This window comes from Rhipicephalus sanguineus, chromosome 4 (genome assembly GCF_013339695.2).
Source record: "Rhipicephalus sanguineus isolate Rsan-2018 chromosome 4, BIME_Rsan_1.4, whole genome shotgun sequence".
Classification (NCBI taxonomy): domain Eukaryota; kingdom Metazoa; phylum Arthropoda; class Arachnida; order Ixodida; family Ixodidae; genus Rhipicephalus; species Rhipicephalus sanguineus.
This window is the reverse complement of record NC_051179.1, coordinates 71033510-71055411: the sequence shown is the minus strand read 5'-3', so window position 1 is coordinate 71055411 and position 21902 is coordinate 71033510. Positions and strand designations below refer to the sequence as shown.

The window sequence follows — 21902 nt, the reverse complement described above, 5'->3', positions numbered from 1 at the left end:
GGTCTGTGTAAGGGGCTGGGTAAGACGCTGTGGCCTCTCCCCCTTACACTCTCTCAGCAATCACGTGATGGCGTCGGGGAACGAGATTCTGCAGACGCGCAATGAACCCGCGTGGCGTGCTCCAACAAGAGTTCGGGACGAGTAACAGCAACAGCAACTACAATGAATTCATGGTGTGCTCCACTTGCAAGGACGCGTTAACATCGGGCAAGGTGCCCGTGATGAACGGAATTTTAAGTATACCCATGCGCTGCTTCGCATCCCCACATGGTTCCCTTTAGTGGGAGATGGCGAAATTTTTCTTTTTTAATTTGTGTGCTTTTGGAAATACAGAGATAAATCAGTCTTTTAGTGTTCATCTGTGAAATGTATATACCGTTTTTACTTGCTTTTTTGCTTATGTACAAGTTACATGTACAATAAAACTTCCCATTTTGACGCTCCCAGATTAGACTACACAATGCGCTAAATCGTCCTCTTTTAAACCTGAGTCAAGAGACCGCGACCCGCAACTGAAGTATGCATTACGGGCAGCGTACCGCTCTCCCACAACAGAATATAAATCGTTCCCTTTTAGAGCACAAGCACCACTATGCTGTCTCCCAAGATCATTCATCGCGTCGCAATGACCTTTAGTTGCTGGAGCGTGTGTTAGTTTCTATTTCTGAAACACATTGCTACGAGGAATTGTGCGCGCCGTAACAGCAGAAGATTAGAACACGAAAAAAATGAAGATTCTGACATGGCGCGTGAGATGCTGCCAGCCATTCTGTGGTAAGTTCCTTTGTAAATATTGTTGTACACACGCTGAACTTGTTTCTTTTTTGTTTGTTGTTGCTGGTTTTGACTTTATGTACAACGAGTTCATCGTACAACAAAATCTTCCCTATGGTTATTGCTGTGTAGAATAGCTATGAGTATGCTAACTTCTCTTTGCTTTACAATAATGTTATCATGAACATGTCGGTCAAGACGGAAATATCACTGGCGTAGACAGACATTTTTCTCAGGAGGTGGGAGGGAGGTTCAACTAACCTTTATGTATGTTCATGCGTATGTTTGTGCGCGTGCGTGGTATATGTAGGTATATGTACATATGCAAAATCGAAATGGTAGACACGCACATCAGCGCGGGCATCCATAAAGGCGCTGCTGCAGAATTTAAGAGATCCGGATTGCCCGAAGCATTGTGACTGTGCACTGTCTGCAGCTGTATGCCCCAGTCACTGCGCCTAACGTGGTACTTTCAAAGTTCTTTTTGCTGGCCTGCACCAATAATCACCGTGTGTATTTACGTCACGGAAATGACGTCACGAAAAGAGCAAGCTATAGGTTACAGTATCCCCACGAGACGATTTCACTTGGCCACTCTGCGAGCCTTCTTCGCGATCTGTGGTAGCGACGCAGTTTTGCGTAACATTTCCAATTTCACAGTTACTGCTGGGCCATGCACTTTTTTTTCGTTTAAAAAGTAAAACCGACAGCTTCAATAAAGCTGATTCCTGCGTTCCTTCGCAATACAAAATATTCTATCGCTTTCCCCCCCAAAAAAAGAAATGTAAACAATAATAATTAAATGTTGCTTGCCTTGCACGTGGACTTGAACCGCTAGCACATTAGCGTTATATAATTTGATTTGCAGAAGAGCTCAGCAATGATTACATGTATTTATGCTGCATCCCTAAGTATATCAATGCTTGTGGTTAATTTCGATTACATCTGTGTATAAACTATCTGCATAAATTCCCAAATTACATAATAAGCCGTGAATATTCGCATGAAAACGCGCATTTTGGATGCGCTTGCGAAACCAAAACCGAAATCGTCTGCAAACGGACTACTTGGCGTAGTAACACATCTGCAGAAGCTCCGCCCACGTAGCTTTGGCTGTGCTGCCACAGAACGTTGTCGCCAGGTATAAGTTGTTAGCGTGGATGCCTCCACGTCAAAAATGGTCATGCCAGACCTACGGCAATAGACACAGTGAAAGATCTCGCATTTCTTAACGCGCGACAAAGCTGCAACTGCTTCTATGAATCCTGGAGCGTATAAACATTATTGCATACTACTCTTCAAGCTCAGGAGTCGGCAAAGGAGCTTCCCACTCTGTTCTACTGAATACAAAGGGAAAGATAGAAGAGGAAGGCAGGGAGGTTAACCAGAAGATAGTATCAGGTATGTTACCATGAATGGGGTGGGGAAATAGGGGATTGGAAAGAGAGCCGAGAGAGAGAGAGAGAAATAAAAAAATTAACACCATCTTCCCAAAGGGAACCCTGATTGGATGCGAAGCAGCAGCGTTGCGCGCGGGTGGCGTCACGGGTTGAACGGCGCTAACGTGGTGGAGAGGGTGAAGCGAGAGAGAGGTGACACGTACAGACATGTTTCAACGCGTACGTTAGGCGCGCGTCAGGTTTATTGCGAGTCGGCGGTGTAGCGAGCGAGTCGGCGGTGTAGCGAGCGGCGGTCGCGGTAGCGGAGCGAGCGGCGGTACACTCTAAATATTTTCACGCGTAGCAAGCGTGAGAGGGGGGCGTGTTTTTGCACGCTTGTTCTATGCGTGATGTGCTTTCACGCTGAAAAAATCACGCTTCCTGAGCGTGACTTGCGGGATGCATAACGCTTGCGAAGCGTGAGTGGGGGCGATTTTTTGCACGCTTGTACTAAGCGTGGTGCGCTTTCACGCTAAGCGCACCACGCTTGCCAACCGTGACTGCCAACCTTTTTAACGCTTAGAGAAGGTGTAAGAGAGGACTTTTACTTACTTAATGCGGCGTTCTCCCGCTCCTTGAAATGCCTTTCTGACTGTCAGAAATCACCCAAAAAGAAAGCTGAAAGAAGATAATATTTGTTGTGCTGTATGGGCTTGGCGGCTTCTTGAGAGTATACATACTGATGCCCGGCATATTAGCGCATTACAAAAATTAATTTTTCCTTTTCATCTTGCACATGTGCAAACTGTAGAACGCGACACTGCGAGAGGGTAAAATGACCTTGCTGGCTGAAACATAAATATGGATTTTCGTTTATAGTACAGAGAGTAGGCTAGAAATAAGAGACAAGCTTTCATTATTTCACTGGCTACTCTTTCCATGTTGTACCCAACGGTACATATACACGCACAGCTCAACATCGGCAGTGCGGTCTGTATTTACGGTGCAGCTAGCGAGCTCGTGTTCTGCAGAACCAATAGAATGTTCCCGTGCCCAAAATGAAAATTGAAACTTGATTTTTGTAATTAGCCATTTAATGCCGGGCAACCAGCATATATACCCGCCAAAGAGCCGCCAAGCACCAACAAATACAGCACAACAAATATTATCTTCTCTCAAATTTATTTTTAAACACTTTCTGACAGTCAGAAACACATTTTATAGAGCAGGAGAATCCCGCATCAAGTAAGTAAAAATCCTCTCTTACACCTTAACTAAGCATTAGGAAGGCCTCCCGTCACGGATCGACAAGCCTCACATCGCGATTGCGGCGTTAGATCTTCGTTATACACCGTTCAGAATTTAGTAGTGTTAGCAGAATGAAGGCGTTCTCGATTGTCTCAAACTGTCATAAAGCATCTTCCACAGGTGCATCTGGCGAATCCTACAATTAAGCCTCTGATGTGCATGCATTCTTTCGAGGCGATTACTTATATATACGGTAGTCCAGAAATTTGAGTGAGAAATTTTGCGCGGAGTGCTCTGACACTTTAGATTTTGAATCAAAGATAAGGGGTTAAGTAGAACGAAATATTTACAAGAATTTAAATTTGAGTAAAACTTTTATTGACCATAACTTACAAAAACGCTTCTTTTTATGGAAGAGCAATCCAAGAAAAAAACACACAGGAACTGTAAAATAGGCGCTAGATGAATTTTGGATGTCTCTTTAAGCAGCACATAAACTTTGATGTGTACTTAACTCAAACGAAGTGTAGTTTCGTGAACAAATACCGTAGCCTTTTCTGCGCCCATGGAATTTCGTCGATGCCGGCACGTTTAACGACTGCTTGAACGAAGCCAAGCAACTGGCCAAAAGCAGCCGGATACGCAAGGTCCTTGACGTAGTACACACACAAACAAAGCACCAGTGCTTTTTCCAGCGACGTGTTCGGCTGTAGCTTCATGGTTTCGCTGGGCTCTTTGCCGCATACAAGCTCCTTCACGTCGCCCCACACAATGCGCGGGCCAATAATGTCTACGGGTGAAACCTGGCAAAGATAAAAAGGAGAAATTAAATTGGTACCTGATGGAATGAACCGTTGTCCAATTTCACTTGGTACAGAACTACAAATTCATGGAAATGATTTTGTCGACAAAGCTCACATTGCGACTGCGGCGTTAAATCTTCTGATACACTGCTGAAAACTGAGTATATATTGTCAGAAGAATGATGACGTTATGAATTGCTTCTGAAACTTTGGCTCTTAAAAAACTATTTTACTCACCTCTGAAATTAGGGCCATTTTCGCGAGCCTTGGCCTCAGGTACGCATCCACCTCTGTGTACGATGGGTCCGCTAAGGATGACACTGTCGCCACTGCAGGCAGAATTTTGCTGAGGCTTTTGACATTCTCCTCGATAGTGCTTAAAAATATCAGTTCACTTTCAAAGGCAAGCTGAAAGAGAAAACGTGGAGTTAAACTTCATGAACACAGAATACAGCGCACAATCAGACAAACTTCGTGGCTCTTTGTTGATTTCATTATAGCGGCATTGGGGGTCAGCAAGAACAGTACAAAGGGGTTTTGAAGTCACAAAGTCAAGTATAGTGCGTACAGCGGCAATCTGTTTGAGCACGAATGAAAAAAAAGTGAGTGTTCCGGATTACACTGGGCGCCAATAAAATCTTCTGAAATATGGCAATCTGAAGAAATAAAGAGGGACATAAGAAGGTACAGGATTGTCTTACCAGTTCTTCGTTTAAGAGATAAGCCGGTAATACCGCCACTGGTGACGTGGTCCTCAGGATAAAGGATGCTTTTAAAAGCGCCTTCACGCGGGGTGCATCTATTCCGCTTTCAGAATGTCCTTCATCTATTGTCCGCACAGATCAACAAATATAAATTTCACAGCGATAAATATAATTGCGAAAGTAAGACGAGTGCCTCTTTCTGAACCCCGTACACTCCAAAAGATCTTGCGAGCTTTTCAATCAAAAGTTGTTCCCTTGACAAACGAACTGCGTTGGCAGAACCGTTAGTCCTTCTTGAGACTAAATGCAGAGAGGTTAACCGTATGTTTGACATCCCGTATGACGCAACTGTAAGCCCCAAAGAAGGAACATTGTGGTGCAACCGTTCGTCCATAAAGAGGAACAGCTGCAGGAAAAAAAAGATTTGTGCCCGCGGTGGCAATCGAACCGCTGTCTTGTCGGTTGGCAGCCGGGTGAGCTAAGCACTCTTCCGCAATTATAGTGTTTGTGGAAGTAGAACTCAACTCGATTGTGAACACGTGCACTCAGCGTGGTATCTCGGACATATTCATCCATTAGAAAGAAAACCGTTAACCTGGGGATCGTATACTGACCACATTTCACTGCGAATTTCAGAAACGGCATTCAAAATATCAGCTATTAGTTACACCACTGAGTACCATACGAAGCACTTCATTTTTTGTACTCGCGACAATTTTGGGCTTTTACAGTAAAAGGTGCAAGCTCGAATTGACTGTTTGGACACGTATGCTCTACCTGAGGCGCTTACAAAAACAGCTTTTCTGTAATTCCGTATAATTTTGCTATAAGATCACAACATGACTGCAACAGAGCTCCATTCTTGTGCCGCGACAGCTAGCATTACCGACCGCCGAGTCACTGGCTCCACGTAGTGGACCGTAAGGTAAACTGTTCATGCTACCTTACGGTAACGCAAATATTAGGGAGTTTTCGAATAGGGGGCCCAAAGAAATAGCGTCAAGGCCGCTGCGCATGCGCGAGACCGAAACAGCTTCGGGTTTTGCGTTGGGCACGCTATTTCGCCAATTTAGCGGGAGCCCCAAAGCCTGCCCCAAAACCTTTGCGTCAAACAAACATGACGGCACTCACATCGAAGCGACGGCTCTCGGCCAAGACCACAGTGACCTAGAATAGGGGGAGTGCCCAAATCGCCGCAGACCCTATTCGAAAACTCTATAACTCCTGCTTGACCCAAAGCGAGCCCACCCAAGAGACCTTGGGGCCCCGAACGTTTGGGGCCACTTTTCGAAAACTCCCTATTAATTGCACACAAGTGCGACTTCACCCAGTAGCCTGAAATTCCTGAAGGTGACGCAATCGTATCTTACTATAAAAGGCGAGGTTGCGGCATAAATAGTTCGCCTGTAACCAGAGCGGTCTCTTAGCAATAACGGCTTCAAATAATACTTATGGACTCGTGCGTTGCGCACTCACATAAAAAAAGCGAACTTCAGCCTTGATGTGCAGCAAAAACACACAATTTTACTGTGGCCTTAACGCGCTTGGATATGGCACAATTTTAACGCTTCGTAATGTACGCATCGACTACATGAATTTACGGCATACAATATATTTTTGGTCATTTTCGAGGCGCTCTGCGGAGGACGGAGGAAGCAGGCGCTGTTTATTCACCGCACGAGGCGCCAGGCGGCCCCTTTACCGGCGTTCCGGCTCCTGGCCCGAAAATGACCACCGCCGCGAACCGCGACGCGGCCACGAAATTTGGCGCCGACAAGCCAAAGCTAACGAGCGCTAGACGCGGGGACCGGTGGATACCCGACGGCGAAGGAGAAACGGCTCACAGCCACGGCACCGAGAGCAACACTCCTTCCTTCTTTCTTGTCATCCTTCCCGGTCGATCGCACGACCCGAGTGAAACAGAAACTCTCGGACTGAATGCGACATCACTTTCTTTACTACAAATACTTTCATGAGCAATTACTCAAGGTAACCACGTCACGTCGCTACGAATCCGGCATCTAAAGTTAATGTTGGCTCTGATGTAAGTGTTCGAGCCAAAACTACGCCGCTATGACACGAAATGGAGATGTTCAAAATGAAAGTACGTGAAATACATAGCCCTAAATTTTCGCGCTTCTGTCCGTCATACTGTACACAGAGAACTTGGCCTGATACTAATGTCAAGTTCAGAGGTCAATAGGAAGAAACGTCAGTGTTGGGAAAATAGTTGTAAAATATATAATGAGCAAACACATTTCGAAATATTTGCTTACCCAGGTATTCCATGCGGCCGTTAATGGCAGGCGAGTGCCCGCAGTATGCACACCATCCGGCCGGAATAGCAGAGTTCGCAGTGAGTGGCGCCGTGTCGCGCGAGAACTCCGGGCAGTCGCATTCGGTGTTCTTGCATCTACCGCGCGGCACACCACGCAGGTCAATCGATGTCAAGTTATTCATGACTTCACCACTTTTCAACACCACAAAGCAAACCCTCCGCACAGTACACGCTCGAAGGGCAGGCAGAGACGATGCACAAAGAGCTTGCTAAGTCAATGACTTCAACGACTCTAACTCCATTTTCCCGCCAAAAGCATATATCGAAGCAAGCGCCACCTTTCAAGGCATTCGCGTGAAAAACAAAAATAAATGAAAGCAGGCACAAATCGCAGCAGCAAATCAGAGGCGAGTAACGGCGACGTCGCACGGCTGTCTTGGCGATTGTATCAGGATATATATACGCGTGATTAGGAGAAGCGCGATCGGCGTCGAAAACTTTTCCTCAGCGTGAGTTTTCCGGTTCTCACGCGTAGAATCCCGCATCACGCGTAAAATACAGCGAATGTGCGTGTCCTGGACCGGCGTCACGCTTGGGTGGAGGAAAACAACGCGTATTTTGAGTCACGTGGTACATAAAACGAATTTTAGGAGGCCGAGGGGCGCGTTTCACGCTTACTACGCATGAAAATATTTAGAGTGTAGCGGCAGGTGTTGCGGGCGAACGGATGAGGCGGCAGCTGCGGGCGCTGCGGCAAGCGCGCGGCAGGCGAGGGAGAGAGTGACGTCAGCGTGCACTGCGAGGGGAGCGTGACGTCAACGCGCAGATGCGGCATGACCTACTTGGCACCGCTCCAACACCTGCGGCAATGGGAGCGCGTTGCGGCGCGTTCGTACGGACGCACGGAGGGACAGCGTTACACAGGCTAGTCAAAGAGCTGCTTCGCATCTAAAAAATTAAATGAGAAAACAAACACAGTCACACACACACGACAGCGTTCCACTTTCAACAAGTTAGGCGACCAACCTCTGTCAGAGGAAAGAATACTGCGCCATCATCCAGACATAACGTCTCAGAAGAAGGCTGTAGGAGCGCTACTAGGCTTCTTGCGATCTACTGGCCTGTCTGAAAGGCTCTACCGAATGCGAACTTTTTACACTGCATATAAAATAAGAAATTGGGACTTCTTATATTAAGATTGTCAAGTAGCTCAGCTGTGTTCATGATTGCCGTTGGCCTGTCCGGAGTGTGTCCATTAAATCGCCAAAGTTGTTCGTCGTCAGAGGTTTACAAGACGTACCGATCGGCCAGGGCGACTGTTCGAGCAGTTTCTCGGGCTCGTAGAGCGGCGAGATGGCGACGGCTGCGAGTAGACCCGACGAGGAGCCGGTGTCTCCCAGGTAGGCAAGCAGCAAGTCAGCGCCAGTCCCGATACCCAGCACGGCCACGCGGCAGCGACCGTAATGGGCGCGCAGGAAGCGCACCGCTTGCCGTAGGTCTCCGGGGTCGCCATACGCCTGCAATGTGGACATATGACCAATGTTTTATCCACATTGCCTATGTAGCATTCTAACGGGTCGCTGGTCCCCGTCTACCCGCCACGTCCGGCGTACCGCTTGCTCTGTCGGTTTGAGCCAAATTTGTCAGGTCGACATGAAGCTTCGGCAAGTTGATACAGATTTATGGCACGGAAAGACATGCATCAAAATGAAAAGAGAGATGAAAAAGACAACACCACAAACACCTACGTCAACTAAAAAGAAGAAGAACAGTGCCGAAAGACGAAGGCGAAAGAAGAGGGTTTGTCTCTCTTCGTCTTTCGGCTTTGCGCGTTGTTCCCTTTCCAAGTACGTACCGACTAGACCAAGCCCTCATCCTGTTGTAAGAGCGCAGTGGCGGACGTAGGGAAGAAGGCGAAACGCCATTTAAGTTCCCTAGAATGCTTGCAAAAGCAGACTGTTCGTTCATGATCACTGAAGCAGGCGTGATAACAAGGCAGAATACTGAAGAAAGAAATCACGCAGACACGAAGTCTGTCTGATTCTTTTTAGCTTGTCCCGTTATATAGCACTGGCTTCCGTTATATATCGCTCAAGGAAAAGCTACTGCAACCCGTCGATCATCGACACATGTGGTAATCCTTGAAAGATAACTGCTTAGAAACATGACATTTATTCCTTATGTCTGACTTTCAGCACCGTGAAAGGAATGACTCGCCTGCAGCCTCGGCGTGGTGAGCGGGCAACCGGCGTGTCCCCGCTGCGTGAGCACCACAGCCCTCATGCCCCGCGCCAAGATGGCCCGGCAGGTGTCGCCCACGCTGCACGGGTCTCGGCCCAGGTCGGGCAGCACGAGCACGATGAGCAGCACCTCGTCCGGATTGGCCGGCTGTGCCGAGGGTGTGCTGCCCGCCCAGTCCAGGGCCACCAGACCACGGTCGCGGAGCTGCAAATGTGTCCTGCGATAGTTGGCGGGACGTCGTTATCGGCAGTTCAAGAGGAACGGCTACATTAAGGTCACTGACCGCATGGTCAGTTTGACCGCAAGGGCGAAACACTGAACACGATAGCAACAAGTTGGAATGTTATAGGCTTCCCAAGCAACGCTTAGCGGCGCTGCTGCTCTTGACAGGCAGCGCCATCTCTGGCAGAAAAAGAGAGACTGGGGTGTAAGCAGCGCGCGTTTTCCCTTCTCTCCACCGCGTTTCCGCTCGCTTCTGTGCACGTGCAGAGCTCTCGCGGTAGAGTGTACTACTCGCGGTGCACTTGCGGCTCCTCACAATGTGCCGCTTCCAGTGCGGCTTCAAAAGGATTTTCAAGCTTGACTGGCACTTCCGAAAAGCGAACTTGATAAAATGAGAAAGGCTCGTCAATCACGTTAACGGTGAAGAGCAGACGATCGACGACAACGACGCCCAACTCAAAGCGAAATGCATTTCCCAAGTCGCGATTACACCGTGTAGGACGTATACCTCGAGGTAAGTCTCATTCTGTCATGTTAAAGATGAATAATGGTCCACATGCACTCCGAAATGAAGCCGTACACGCTATCGATGTTCTGCGGCGTGGACTACGAATCATATGATTGTTGTTTTGATATGGCATGTTTACAGTAACAGCCGTGTACTTTCGTGAACAAACGTTTGCGGCATGCGAAAAAAAGGTTATACGGCCATGGCACTGAATCCTGAGAAGGTTAGAGTCAAGTCCTCCGTGCCACTGGAGAATCACCCACCGATTAAGACGCGAGGCAGCTAGCTGAGCTTTAACCACTGTGAAGCAAGATGAACTGCTCGCCTCGTTTTTTCGGCTCTCGCGTCATGCTTGCAGTCTCTTCTTATGATATCGACAGGCGTATAAAACCTGCTGCGTGAACGCGGCTAGAAAATCGCAGAAAGTCAGAAGGTGGTTACTTCAAGGTTGCAATTGCAATGCATGTATTAAGTGCCAGTTATATTTAGCGGCTTAAATATATATCACCCTAATAAAGTAACAAAAACAAAGCAAACCTGCAGAACGATGTCAGAGCTTGCTGAAAATGCACAGACGTCCGTTCCGGCGTGATAAAGCAGCCTTCCCGACGCGTGAAATGCAGGCGCCGAACTTCTGAAAATGTGCCGAGTTCAGTTGAATTCAACCAACCGCGCAATGCTAACGGTATAACGCGAATGTGAACGTTCGGCAACGACGGGTAGGTCTCACGAACACGGGGAATCAAAACACAAAGTTGCTTCACCTACAACCGTAACTGGACTTTAACAATACGAGAAAACAGCGAGTAATCATTACTGTAGTCGCTGCGTGCATGCGCCGCGTTACTTACCGATTCAGGTAGTCGGAACGAACGACAGCTATGAACTCAGACAGCCAAAAGAGAAGGCGAGACAGCGCTGTCAGCTTTCCACGCTTGCCGCCTTTATTTCTCGTACGACACGCCCGGGAACCGATACAGTTTAACACGTGAATCGTGTGCCTTGGTGTTCTCTGCACTGTTGTGGCTGGCCACTAGACCGCAATACTTCGGACCACGCTTGCGCTTCCGCGGGGTCGCTTCTGCCAACGCGGAAATGCGCAGCTTCGCACAGCAAGCCTCTCGGTTCAACGTACCCAGCTGACGGCCCCCCGCACCGAGAGAAGAACGCGTGCGCACGTGCGCTACCGCTGCCGTGAAAGGGGCTCAGTCGGCCAGTCGGCCGCGCATGAGGTTCAGAGCTTTCCGACAGAGCCGCAGCGCGGCGCTGTCGTCGCGCCGCAAACTTGAGCTTGGGTTCCCTATACGAAGTAGAGCGAGCAGCTAACTCCATGAGGATCCGATCTGGCGTAACTCTACAAAACTCTGGCAGACGGGAATACACCTGCTTCACGAAGCGCAGCGGTTTTCGTGCCGACTGTCGTCTCAACGCGAAGTAAGCGGTGTGAGCACAGCACGTGCTAGGGCATGAGCCGTCTACTGATCTGAGTCGAGATAGCGCGCGACCGCGCCCTTTTCAATCAAACTTCGGAGTTGCTGACAAAGCGACGCAGACCCCCCCCCCCCCCCGCCCTCCCCCCCACCGTCCTCACCGGCACCCTTTCATGCTCCTTCGTCCGATGGAGCCGGCCAGCGAATTTCATCTCTGCTTGAGCGGCGCCCGTCTGCAGTCTTCGCAAGCTTTCGCTCGCGCGTAGAACATATGACGCGCGAGGAGATGTTATCGATTTGGACTTTATACGGAACATCACGGCGACAGCAAAAATGCGAGTGTCCATGTAATTGCCATCGCAACAATATAGAAGACCTATCGGGAGTCTTTAAAGAGAGACTTGAAAGGCTTGCGGTTTTGTTCGCCGAAGACGAAAGCCTGTTGCAGACTTGGGACTTTATATAATTGGGTACCAGAGCTCTTGAAAGACATAATGAGACCCAGTGTAAGAGAGACGGTTTAAATTACCTTGACTTTCTATTTTAATTGCATTGCCCAACATTTGACCTTTGACCAAGCGACGATACCATGGGATCATGTCACTGTCGACGTCATCCCTTGGCATCGTCATCACTGACGTTGGTCACGCGAGTTTCTGCACCACTTCATTCACCTGCCGTGTTTCGCTCAAGCGGCTGCTCTAAGAGACACTTAAGGCTTTCGCCTTAATAGAGGGATTTAGGAGCTTGTTGGCTAGGGCCCCCTAGTCCAGGGCTCCACTGGCTTCCGCCGCCCGTCACACAGAGGTAAAGGAATAAGTGAAGCGTTTATTTTTCGCTATACATCTTCATTCCTGCCGAATGAATGCAGATGTACCGAATAGAGCAAGCACGTGCCTCGGCTTTCGTCGACGTATAGAGAAGAAATGTACGTCGTACTCGAGGCTTGACAGAGACAGACACATTGCTCTAGGACGTTGATCACGGATGCGTGCTCGTTGAAGCTCGGAAACGTGTCGATGAGGTAAAAGACGAAAGAGCACTGGGACGCTGTGTGACAAAAGAGCCCCGGGCTCTTTTGTCAGTGCCCCGGCCTGTCTTCGCGCTGCGTTCTGCTTCCGTGCTCTCGCCCTCCTCTTACCCTCCCTCGACGAGCTTCCATTTGTTATGTTCGCATCTGGCAACAATACATTGCCGTGTCAGCCGCCGCGCACGCACTGTGAACGCTCTTCCATTGATCACCCCCCAAGACTGCCGGCAGTTTCTCTCATCATATCTTCACGGGAAAAAATAAAAATGAAACATGAAGGTGCCATGATTAAAGGCTGAGGACACCGCTCTTCCCCGACCGCCATTCTCTTCAACTTTAGAGTATGACGGTTATATTTGAGATAGACATCTGTCGTCATTAGCATCTTTCAGTTGAAGCCGGGCGTTGTATGGTTAACGTGACAAGTTCTTTTGATAAAGACAACAGAATCTAGGGCAGAGAATGGAGGAAGAAAGCTTGCGACTGCGTTGGTATAACTGGATATTTCCAACTCTACATCTCAATATTGCTTCGTAGAACGATCAACCGACTGCATTAAGTAATAATAAGGTAAGAAGGCGGCAGCTACAAAGAAGGCTGCACGCTCCTCTTTCGTTTGCTTGGAACGTTGCTCATTGTATAGACACGGATACGTTATCACCGTCTGCGTGTAATCTCTACAAGGGAGTGAGTTTGTATCCATCCATGCTGCCTAACAATTTGAAAACTATTCGATTAGCAATTTACCTACAACACTCGTCTCCGCAGTCACCTGCACGCACCAGCTAGGTCCATAAGGCTTTAGTCTGTTCCACAAACCATATCTCATTAACATACCGCGCTCCCTTCAAGTGTTGTTTGTTCAGCTCCACTTATAGCACTTCGTGCCCCTTCTGTAACACTTCGTATACATTGTCCAAGCTGTGCACCCCTTTGCTCTTATGCTTCTCTAAGTACGAGTCGGCGCTTAAAGGAGTCCTCACACAAAAATTTTCGCCCCGCGTTATTTTGCTGCAATGTGTTGCTGGGGGCCTGTTAGTCATAACACGGCACATCGTTTGCTGCAGCGCGCGACAGATAATTAATTACAAGCTCCTCATTACCGACACAGCCTCAGTTTCGGTTTGACGGAGCTCCAAAAACGACGAGCCGCCGGGTGCAACTATCACCACCTAGCGAGTGAAACGCTCGGTCACGTGAGCACACAGAACAGTTACGCATTTCCGCGCGGTCTGTCGTCGTCGGGCTCATTGTCGTCTGATGGCGACGATTTTCTTGCGGCGGGAATGGAAGGAATTTTCGACGTGGCGAATCACTTCAGGTTTGACCCGCTGGCGAGGAGCGATTCGTCGGGAAGCGCGTCAAAACAGAAATGGCGGCTACGACGTCATCATAACGTGTACCGGCTGAAACGTTTACGTAGGGGAAGTAGGGGGGTCACCTCGGGTCACTTCCGAGGGTGTCAATGCACCAGGTGCGGCCTATGATGCTGGATCGCGCTCGCGAACTTCGAAATTCATATAAAATACCTTCCAAGCTTTATTCGCTGTCGATATTTTGCAGACGGTACACACACGTACACGGGGATCGATCCAGCAGACTATCTCGGCCGCGAAATTTTGTGTCAGTACCCCTTTAACACTTAGCTCAATCTGATGGTATAAGTCGGCCATATAGACGTAGGCGGGCGCATTGTTCTCCATTAGGGTGGACGGGCACCCTCTTAACAAAACCTTCCCACTGAGGCCCTTACGGTGAGAACGCAGTGAAGTTACAAGGTATATGCCCTCCCCCCCTCTTCCCTCAAGGTAAGACCTTGACCGTGGGAACCTATTTTAGCCAGGGATAGCTGCGGATGAACCACAGTTCACCCCGTCAAAGAATGTATTCAAAGGAAACTAAGGGAAGCGAAAGTCTTGGCCCTCCGGATGAGATCTAATTCGGAACCGTCGCAGAGTGCGACATCGCTCCAATAAATATTCTAAACCCTGGTTCGTAAAGGACTAATTCTGTACACATTATAGATGTTGAACGACAACACTAAGAACTTTAGAGCTGCGCCAGTGCTGACACAAGCGCTCATGCCAACTACATCGTCTCACCTGAAGAAGGGCACCTCCGTGGATCGCCGCAGCACTGTAGCCGCAAGCAGCGACTGAATGGTCGGGTGCCGTGCCCAAGCCGGCGGCGCGTAGGCCTGCGTCAGCGCAGGAATCGCCGTGGCCAGGAAGCGGGAGAAGTCCGACTCGCGTGCGACCAGCCGAGGTCTCGATCCGCGGGGCTCCAGGCGCGGCGAGAGGGCGTGTAGCAGCAGCGCTGCCAGCCACACGAGCACGGAGAAGGTGGACAGCGGGGACAGGAGAAGAAGTTGAATAGCCTCCGCCATGAGTCCCGTTGTGGTCATCTCGTGGGTGAACAACCACAAGAAGGAGACCCGAACACTTCGCACGTTTCACGTTCGGTCTTGCGAGATTGAAAGGAACGCGCCGCAGTGGAACTGCAGCCCGAAGTCCTCAGCGTGGCTTAAGTGAGAGCCTGTGGATTCACTTGGGCAAACACTGATGCATTTCGTCAGAGCGGAAGCCGATGCCTTTGTCAGTTAAACTGGGAGTTCAACTCAATGTTCCCAACAGGAGAACGGCGCAGATCGCTCACAACACAGTATGTCATAGTGTCTATGCATTCCGGCTGTTTTAGGTCTACTTCCTTGTCGATGAGCTCGCAGTGCGATCGAAACACGCAAGTAGAGTTCCGGGCAGTCCTTCGGACCAGGAGACACTCTTAAAATACTGATTGATGTCGGGTCGCTCGTGGTGATCTCTCGCCGGGAAACTGGCACGAACAAAGACGAATTAGACCCACTGGTTTAGGTTACAGCCCATGTCTTCCCTTATGAAAAGCAGGCATGCGCACAGTCTTGAACACACACACGCACACAGAGTAGCCCGTGGATTGAACACAATGAGGACTGGATTTCTTGAGCCTTGCTTGCCCTTGGTGACGAGCTGTATCACGAAGCACTTCTAGCTTGAGCTTTTGTTCTTTGACTGATATGTCTGTCCTGGACGCTGTCACTTTCAAATGGTTGCCAAAGTGCAATTACGTTTACGTGATGTCGGTACATGCTTCCCGTTCCTGAACCAATGTACCCAGTCAACAAACGACTTCACGTGCTTCGATTTTCTTCCGAAATAAATCTTCGTTGCGCTCAGTGAAACTTTACGACAGTCATAACTTTTTCTTGTTTCCCAGAGTTTCAAACTTCTAAGAGTAGCTAGTAGATACGTTGCAAGCGCGCTCAAAAACGTTGAAATTTCAAAAGAAAGCCACGTTGCGGGCCGCCAAAGGCGCGACAATTTTGTCCATGAACTGTACACGGCCTTTTCGCATATATCACAGCGTCATCTATTATTGTAATGAAGCATTAAATTAATTTCACTGCAATCAAACGCGAAAAGCAGTGGTCAGGATTTCAATACGAGAGGTGTCAGATAATCGAGACATTCATATAAGTGACCTTTAGGCTTCCACCTTGCTCGGGTATTGTGTGTCTCTTCATTCGCGCGTTCAAGAAAGCGATGTTAACTTCAACACATCGTCGTCAAACGTTCTTCAAGTTAAAGCAAGGGATAAACAAATGTTCTTAAACTGAGCTAACATTATGAGCTCACTTCGTTTTTTTTCAACTATATTCAGGCCTCCTTTCATTATCATTCGCTGTAACAACTCGTGCGAATCTTAGCAAACACAGTTTCGAGGAATAAGCGACAAAAAGAACAAGCTCTTAAGTTACAGTCGTGGAAGTTCACGGCTGTAACTTGTACAATGCGTTTGTGTTCGATGGCTAAAGGACGTACTGTGTTAAAAAATGTAGGCCTTAAGATTAAAGACAAGCCTGTCTGAAGGAGCTTTCTTGTCATGCAGTTGCACGCACTGCACCTGTTCGCGTGCCAGTTAAGAAAGCAGGGGACCAGTTAAAGTGATGCAGAAGTGCTGTGTGGATAAATTAGTACCCTACAATACAATGTGGACAGGAAAAGCGACGATGTTTCTTATAAGAATTGGGTGTTAACGTGCAGGGTGGTCACCGCGGTGTTTGCACATTGCACAGGCTCAAAGAAGACACTGCACAGCGTCCGTGACGGCAAGTTACGACAGTGCAGATGGTCGAGTCGTGATGCGGGCAATGCAGCTCTGGTTTTTGCTCTTTCCGTGTCTCTCATCTTGGCCTTGTGGCTTGCTGCGCGTTAGGGCTCCACGACTGCTTTGAATGAGGTTTCGAGTCGCGGTCCCTGCGCAAGAAAGTCGAAATACGGAAATGTCGCAAGGGGTGACTTCATTGAGGCACATTCGTTAAAAATAATTGACAAAATAACTGAAATTCTTCGAAGTAACCGAAACAACAGAATATGCTAGAGCAGTGGTTCTCAGCTATGGATCTTTCGGGGACCCCTTGTGGACTGGTGGAAGTGATGAGGAACCCGTTGCAGTGAGAAGAGAGGGTGGGGGGGATCGTAAATTAACACAACATGCAACGTGAAGTAGGCGCCTTTTATTTCTCCCTGGCAAAGAATGGTTTAACTAAAATGCCACGCCAATTCGATCTCAACAGCTTGTGAATAACTTGTGCCGTCTGCAACCACATTCAACGTTTTCAAAGCTATGTTTGCTCTTCAAATATGCAAGCCTAAAAAAAGCATGCTCACGTGCATATGTCATAGAAAACTGCTACAAAAGCGTTATAGCCATCTCACAGAGAAAAGGAAACAAGTCAGCTCCGCCGCAGTGCAAGAATGCTATGCGGAGAAGCATACCAAAAATCAGAAGGGGCTATCGTCATGGAACATAGCGTGCCCCCCAAAAAACGTTTTTTTTTTTTTTTTTCGACGATGCGTTTCGCGGACCCCCAAAAATGGCTTCTTGGGACCACGTACTTTTGAAAATTTAGGAAACAAATTACCAAAGTACCAAACGAAGAAAGCAAATCTCTGTTTACAGGTCACGAAATACATGCAAGCATATTGGAGTCCAAGATCAAGAAGGGAGCCGACGGATGGATACACGTTATAGATTTCAAAACAGGAGAAAGTGCCTCAGATCAGGCTGGCCGACGTTTCGATAGGGGACCTATCTTTGTCAAAGGCGCCTTGTCATCCCTGGCGTGTTAGTTTTATGGGGTTAGTGATGACGTCATGTCCAGCGGCGGCGTGTCTGTTGCTGTTGGTAATTGATGCCTGGAAAGAGAGAAACTCGAAAGCAGAAGAGTAAAGCCCTTGCCACATTTCAAGAGAGTTTGCAAACACGTTCGGGTCTGCCATGTCAGAGTTAAAGGTAGCTGCAAAGAAAGAAAAAAAAAAAAGGAGAGAAAAAAAAGGGGGGGGGGTACAACCAAGCGAGAGGGGCGAGTGCAGCCATCACAAAGAGCTGCAGAAGGTGGTGCGGAAGGGAACTACAGGCGGGGAGAAAAACCGGGCGGTTTAAATGTCCGCCAAGGAGCTGCAGAAGGTGGTGGGGAAGGCAGCTACAGACGACAAAAAAAAAAAAAAAAAAAAAGGGAAGGTACTCGGGCGGCGTACGTTTAAAATGCCGCCTGCCTACTTTAAGTGATATTGAAAGGGTTGCCTGAAAAGCAAGCTCCTGCTTAATGGGTGAAGTAATTGGCTGGCATATGCATCCAGTGTCAGCGGTGGCTTCCAAAAATTGGGCGCCCGTCAACTAAGAGGGAAAAAAAAAAAAGTTGAAAGGAACGAGGGGCGGCCGGGGGGGAACAATCGGAATAAGACTCGTAGAACTTCCTGAGAAAGCGAGGGCTGTGACAATGCTGGCCAGAAGCGGACTTTGGAGCGCGGAAAGGGGGAAGGAAACCGTGGCTCGGATTCACTAGAAAATGAAAACATCTTAAGAGAATAATATCTACACGTATGTGCACATTTATACATGCAAGGTTAAGAGATATTAAAAAAGAATATTGATAGTGTATTACGGGAGCTGGTCGGAATTTTATTTTGCGAATAGGTTAAGGTTTTTGAAAGCTGAGCGTACTTCATGTCTCTTAATATTATAGGAATCATGCTATGGCTTTTAACGATTCCAAATTACCACGAGCTAGATTTATTCCTGATGGGTGTAGGGATTGAAATTTGTGTATCAAATACGATTCCATGTATTTCCTGTCACGTGGTGTCCGGAAGTTTGTTTGTAGAATGTAAAGTTTGGCTTGATCGAAATTGTGGTCTTGTTGATTGAAGTGGCTGGCTACTGCTTTTGGTAAGTTGTGCTTTGTGTCTGCGCGGTGGCCGTTCAGTCTCACATGAATTGGTTGTCCAGTTTCGCCTATGTACTGTTTTTTACAGGTGGCACACTCAATGCAGTAGATCAGGTTGTTTGAGGTGCACGTGAAGTTCGATGTTACCTTGTGAAGGTAATCGGATGCTGTGCTCTTTACGTTGGTGGCTGGCTGTATATGTTTGCACGTAGAACATCTTGGACGCCCACAGGGTCCAGACGTTGGTGTAGTTTTTGTTGCGAGTTTTGCATGTACGAGCATATCTTTAAAATTGGCGTTGCGTCTGTAGGCAACCTTAGGCGGTTCGGGGAAGATTTTTTTAAGTTTCTGGTTGGTTGTTAGAATCGGATAGTATTTTGCGAGGATGTTGTTTATGTTCGGAAGTGCGTTGGAAAATTTTGTAGTGAGAAGAGGCGTTGTTGTTGTTGTGGTTTTAGGGCGTGGTTTGAGTGTCTCAGTGCGATCTAGTTTTAGTGCGTCCGTGTAAGCCTTATGAAGGAACGCGTTTGGATGGCTTCTGTTTGCTAGTGTTTCTTTTAGGGTAGTAAGTCTGTTTACGTAATCCTGATCCTCTACGCATATGCGACGTAACCTTGTTGCTTGGCTCCTGAAAATGCCCTGTTTACAATGTTTTGGGTGATGGCTAGTATAATCTAGGTATTGTTGCTTGTCAAATGGTTTCTTATACAGCGTAGTCTTTAATATACCATTCTCAAGATATATGGTTGTGTCAAGAAAGTTGATGCTCTCAGCTGAGGTCTCGGATGTGAACTTTATCGTTGGATGAAAGGAGTTTAGGAATGATGTAAATTTAGCTAGATTGTCCCTGCCGTGACCCCATATTATAAGTATGTCATCAATGTACCGAAGGTATGTGTGGGGTTTGTCTGCGCAGCGAGCCAGGAAGTCTGTTTCCAGAATTCCCATGAATATATTTGCATAAGTGGGTGCGAATGGGGTGCCCATGCTTGTTCCTTGTATTTGAAGGTAGTAATTTTAATGCAAGCATATTGGGTTGGTTGGTTGGTTGGTTGGTTGGTTGATTGGTTGGTAAGAACTTTATTGATGGTCCTGCAGGGCTTTCGCCAACAGGGCTTTAGGTCTCCCACGTGGGGACGTCGAGGCCTTGCCTGGGTTATCGTTTAATTATATACCTATATTCCTACTTACAATTCAATAAATGTTGATGTTTTATTATGTTGCAGAAACGATCGCTGTTAGGGACTTTTATTTCTCAATGAGAAATCGAAGTTGATTGATTGATTGATTGATTGATTGATTGATTGATTGATTGATTGATTGATTGATTGATTGATTGATTGATTGATTGATTGATTGATTGATTGATTGATTGATTGATTGAGGGTGAAGTAGCGAAGTGGCATCGAGGGATTGGAATATCCGTACCTCTAAAGCACTCGCTACACTCTCGAAGAAATTCGACATCCAGGAGACTATTAGTTTGTGTTTTGAATACTAGTACTAAGGAAAAAAAAAAGAGAGAAAGAGAAAGAGACAATTCGGCCGAGTTCACGACTGTATGTCTCAATTTCGATGTTTGCTTAACCACGAGCCAAGGATCAATCGGATTCTGGGTGAATTGCGTTTCCTTTACGAGACCCGGCTTGTGTTTATTTCTGTATTTAAGGGTACAACGCGGACCACAAGGTAATCGTCGAGTATTACTCCCACAGGGCTTCGATTCTGGCCGCGGCGGTCTCGTTTCGATCTAGGCGAAAAGCTAGAAGCCCGCGTACTGTACGATGTCAGCGCACGTTAAAGAACCCCAAGTGGTCGAAATTTCCGGAGCCCTCCACTACGGCATACCTAATAAGCATATCGTGATTTTGACACGTAAGACCTAACAAATTATTATTACTCGCACGGAGAGACGGCTGATAATGCCGGGGCCGTATTAACAAAGAACGTCTTACGCTGAAAATTTTCACAGCAGAATATTTCAGCCAATCACGATTAGGTACGCGTCATTAGCCAAGCCGGCTGACCAATAGGAAAACGCACTCACGAAAGAGAAGCTTTGTGAATTCGGCCCCAGACCTTTTATGGATGGAACTGGTTGACGGGCGTCGGAACATCGATTTCAGTCGAAATATATTACTATATTTGACTTTAGTACAGAGCTGCGGTTGTAGGACAAATAGAGAATGCAAACACTAAAAAAAAAGAATATAAAAGAAGCTACGAGAACTCAACATCGAGAGATTGTTAATAAGAATACCGAGAAAAGGCGGCGGCTAGAAAAGGTACGCGGAGAAATCTCCGCCAAAGTCTGCGCGGTACCAGTGGACCTGAATGAATTCCTGCCACCTACGTTCCCATCAGGCAATATTGATTAAGGCGGTTTTCCATTTCCTTTTAAAGCAACGGTTTTATTTTCGCGGCTCTGATTGGTTGGCGCTAGACGTTACGGCTGCCGGTACATCGTCATAGTGCGACCAAACAGAAAGAAGCGAAAGCCGACGTGACATTTGCGTGATTAATTTTCTTCACAAAAGCCTTAAATACAAGCAGTCGAAAGCAGCTGGGCAGGCGAGGTGAGAGTTAACAGGGTTAATTATACGTTGGAGTCAACTAACAAAAAAAGTCGGTCTGTAAAGAAAAACAATCAAAAATCAAAAGATGGTTGTGACGTCAGTCGCGAAATTAACGTGTCTTGAAAGGCAGAACCATAGCCCACATATAGAGTGAGTACGAAACGGTTGGAGTTTGGTTAGCGACGTAGTGCGTAAAAAGAGTACGAAAATTGAATAAAAAGAACAGGGAGGAAGCTGGCGAGTGTCGCCCTTCTTTTTTGTTCCTTTTGGCCGCATTGATATTAAGCGGTACTTAAAAGCGAGGCGCCAAGTTAACCTTTGAAGGTTTCGCAAATTAGCTCCTTTCCTTTTTTTCTCCAGTTGTTTCTACGCTGCCAGCTCTGTGGTCGATAATTGCGCGCCGAAAGCGAACGGTGCTTGTTGTCATACATAAAGGAGCCGGCG

At 47.6% G+C, this 21902-nt stretch overlaps 1 protein-coding gene across 1 annotated transcript in view; it reads right to left on the bottom strand.

Annotated features, from left to right (window-relative positions):
• LOC119390215 (protein ABHD15) overlaps nucleotides 1-21902 on the bottom strand; it is a 56531-nt gene that overhangs the window by 8569 nt on the left and 26060 nt on the right. The window contains exons 2-4 of the mRNA XM_037657781.2: nucleotides 14720-16909; nucleotides 9404-9644; nucleotides 8487-8703 (exon numbers count right to left, since the gene is read on the bottom strand). Coding sequence (XP_037513709.1) covers nucleotides 8487-8703; nucleotides 9404-9644; nucleotides 14720-15021 — 760 coding nt within the window. The 5' untranslated portion in view covers nucleotides 15022-16909. The remainder of the gene's footprint in view (nucleotides 1-8486; nucleotides 8704-9403; nucleotides 9645-14719; nucleotides 16910-21902) is intronic.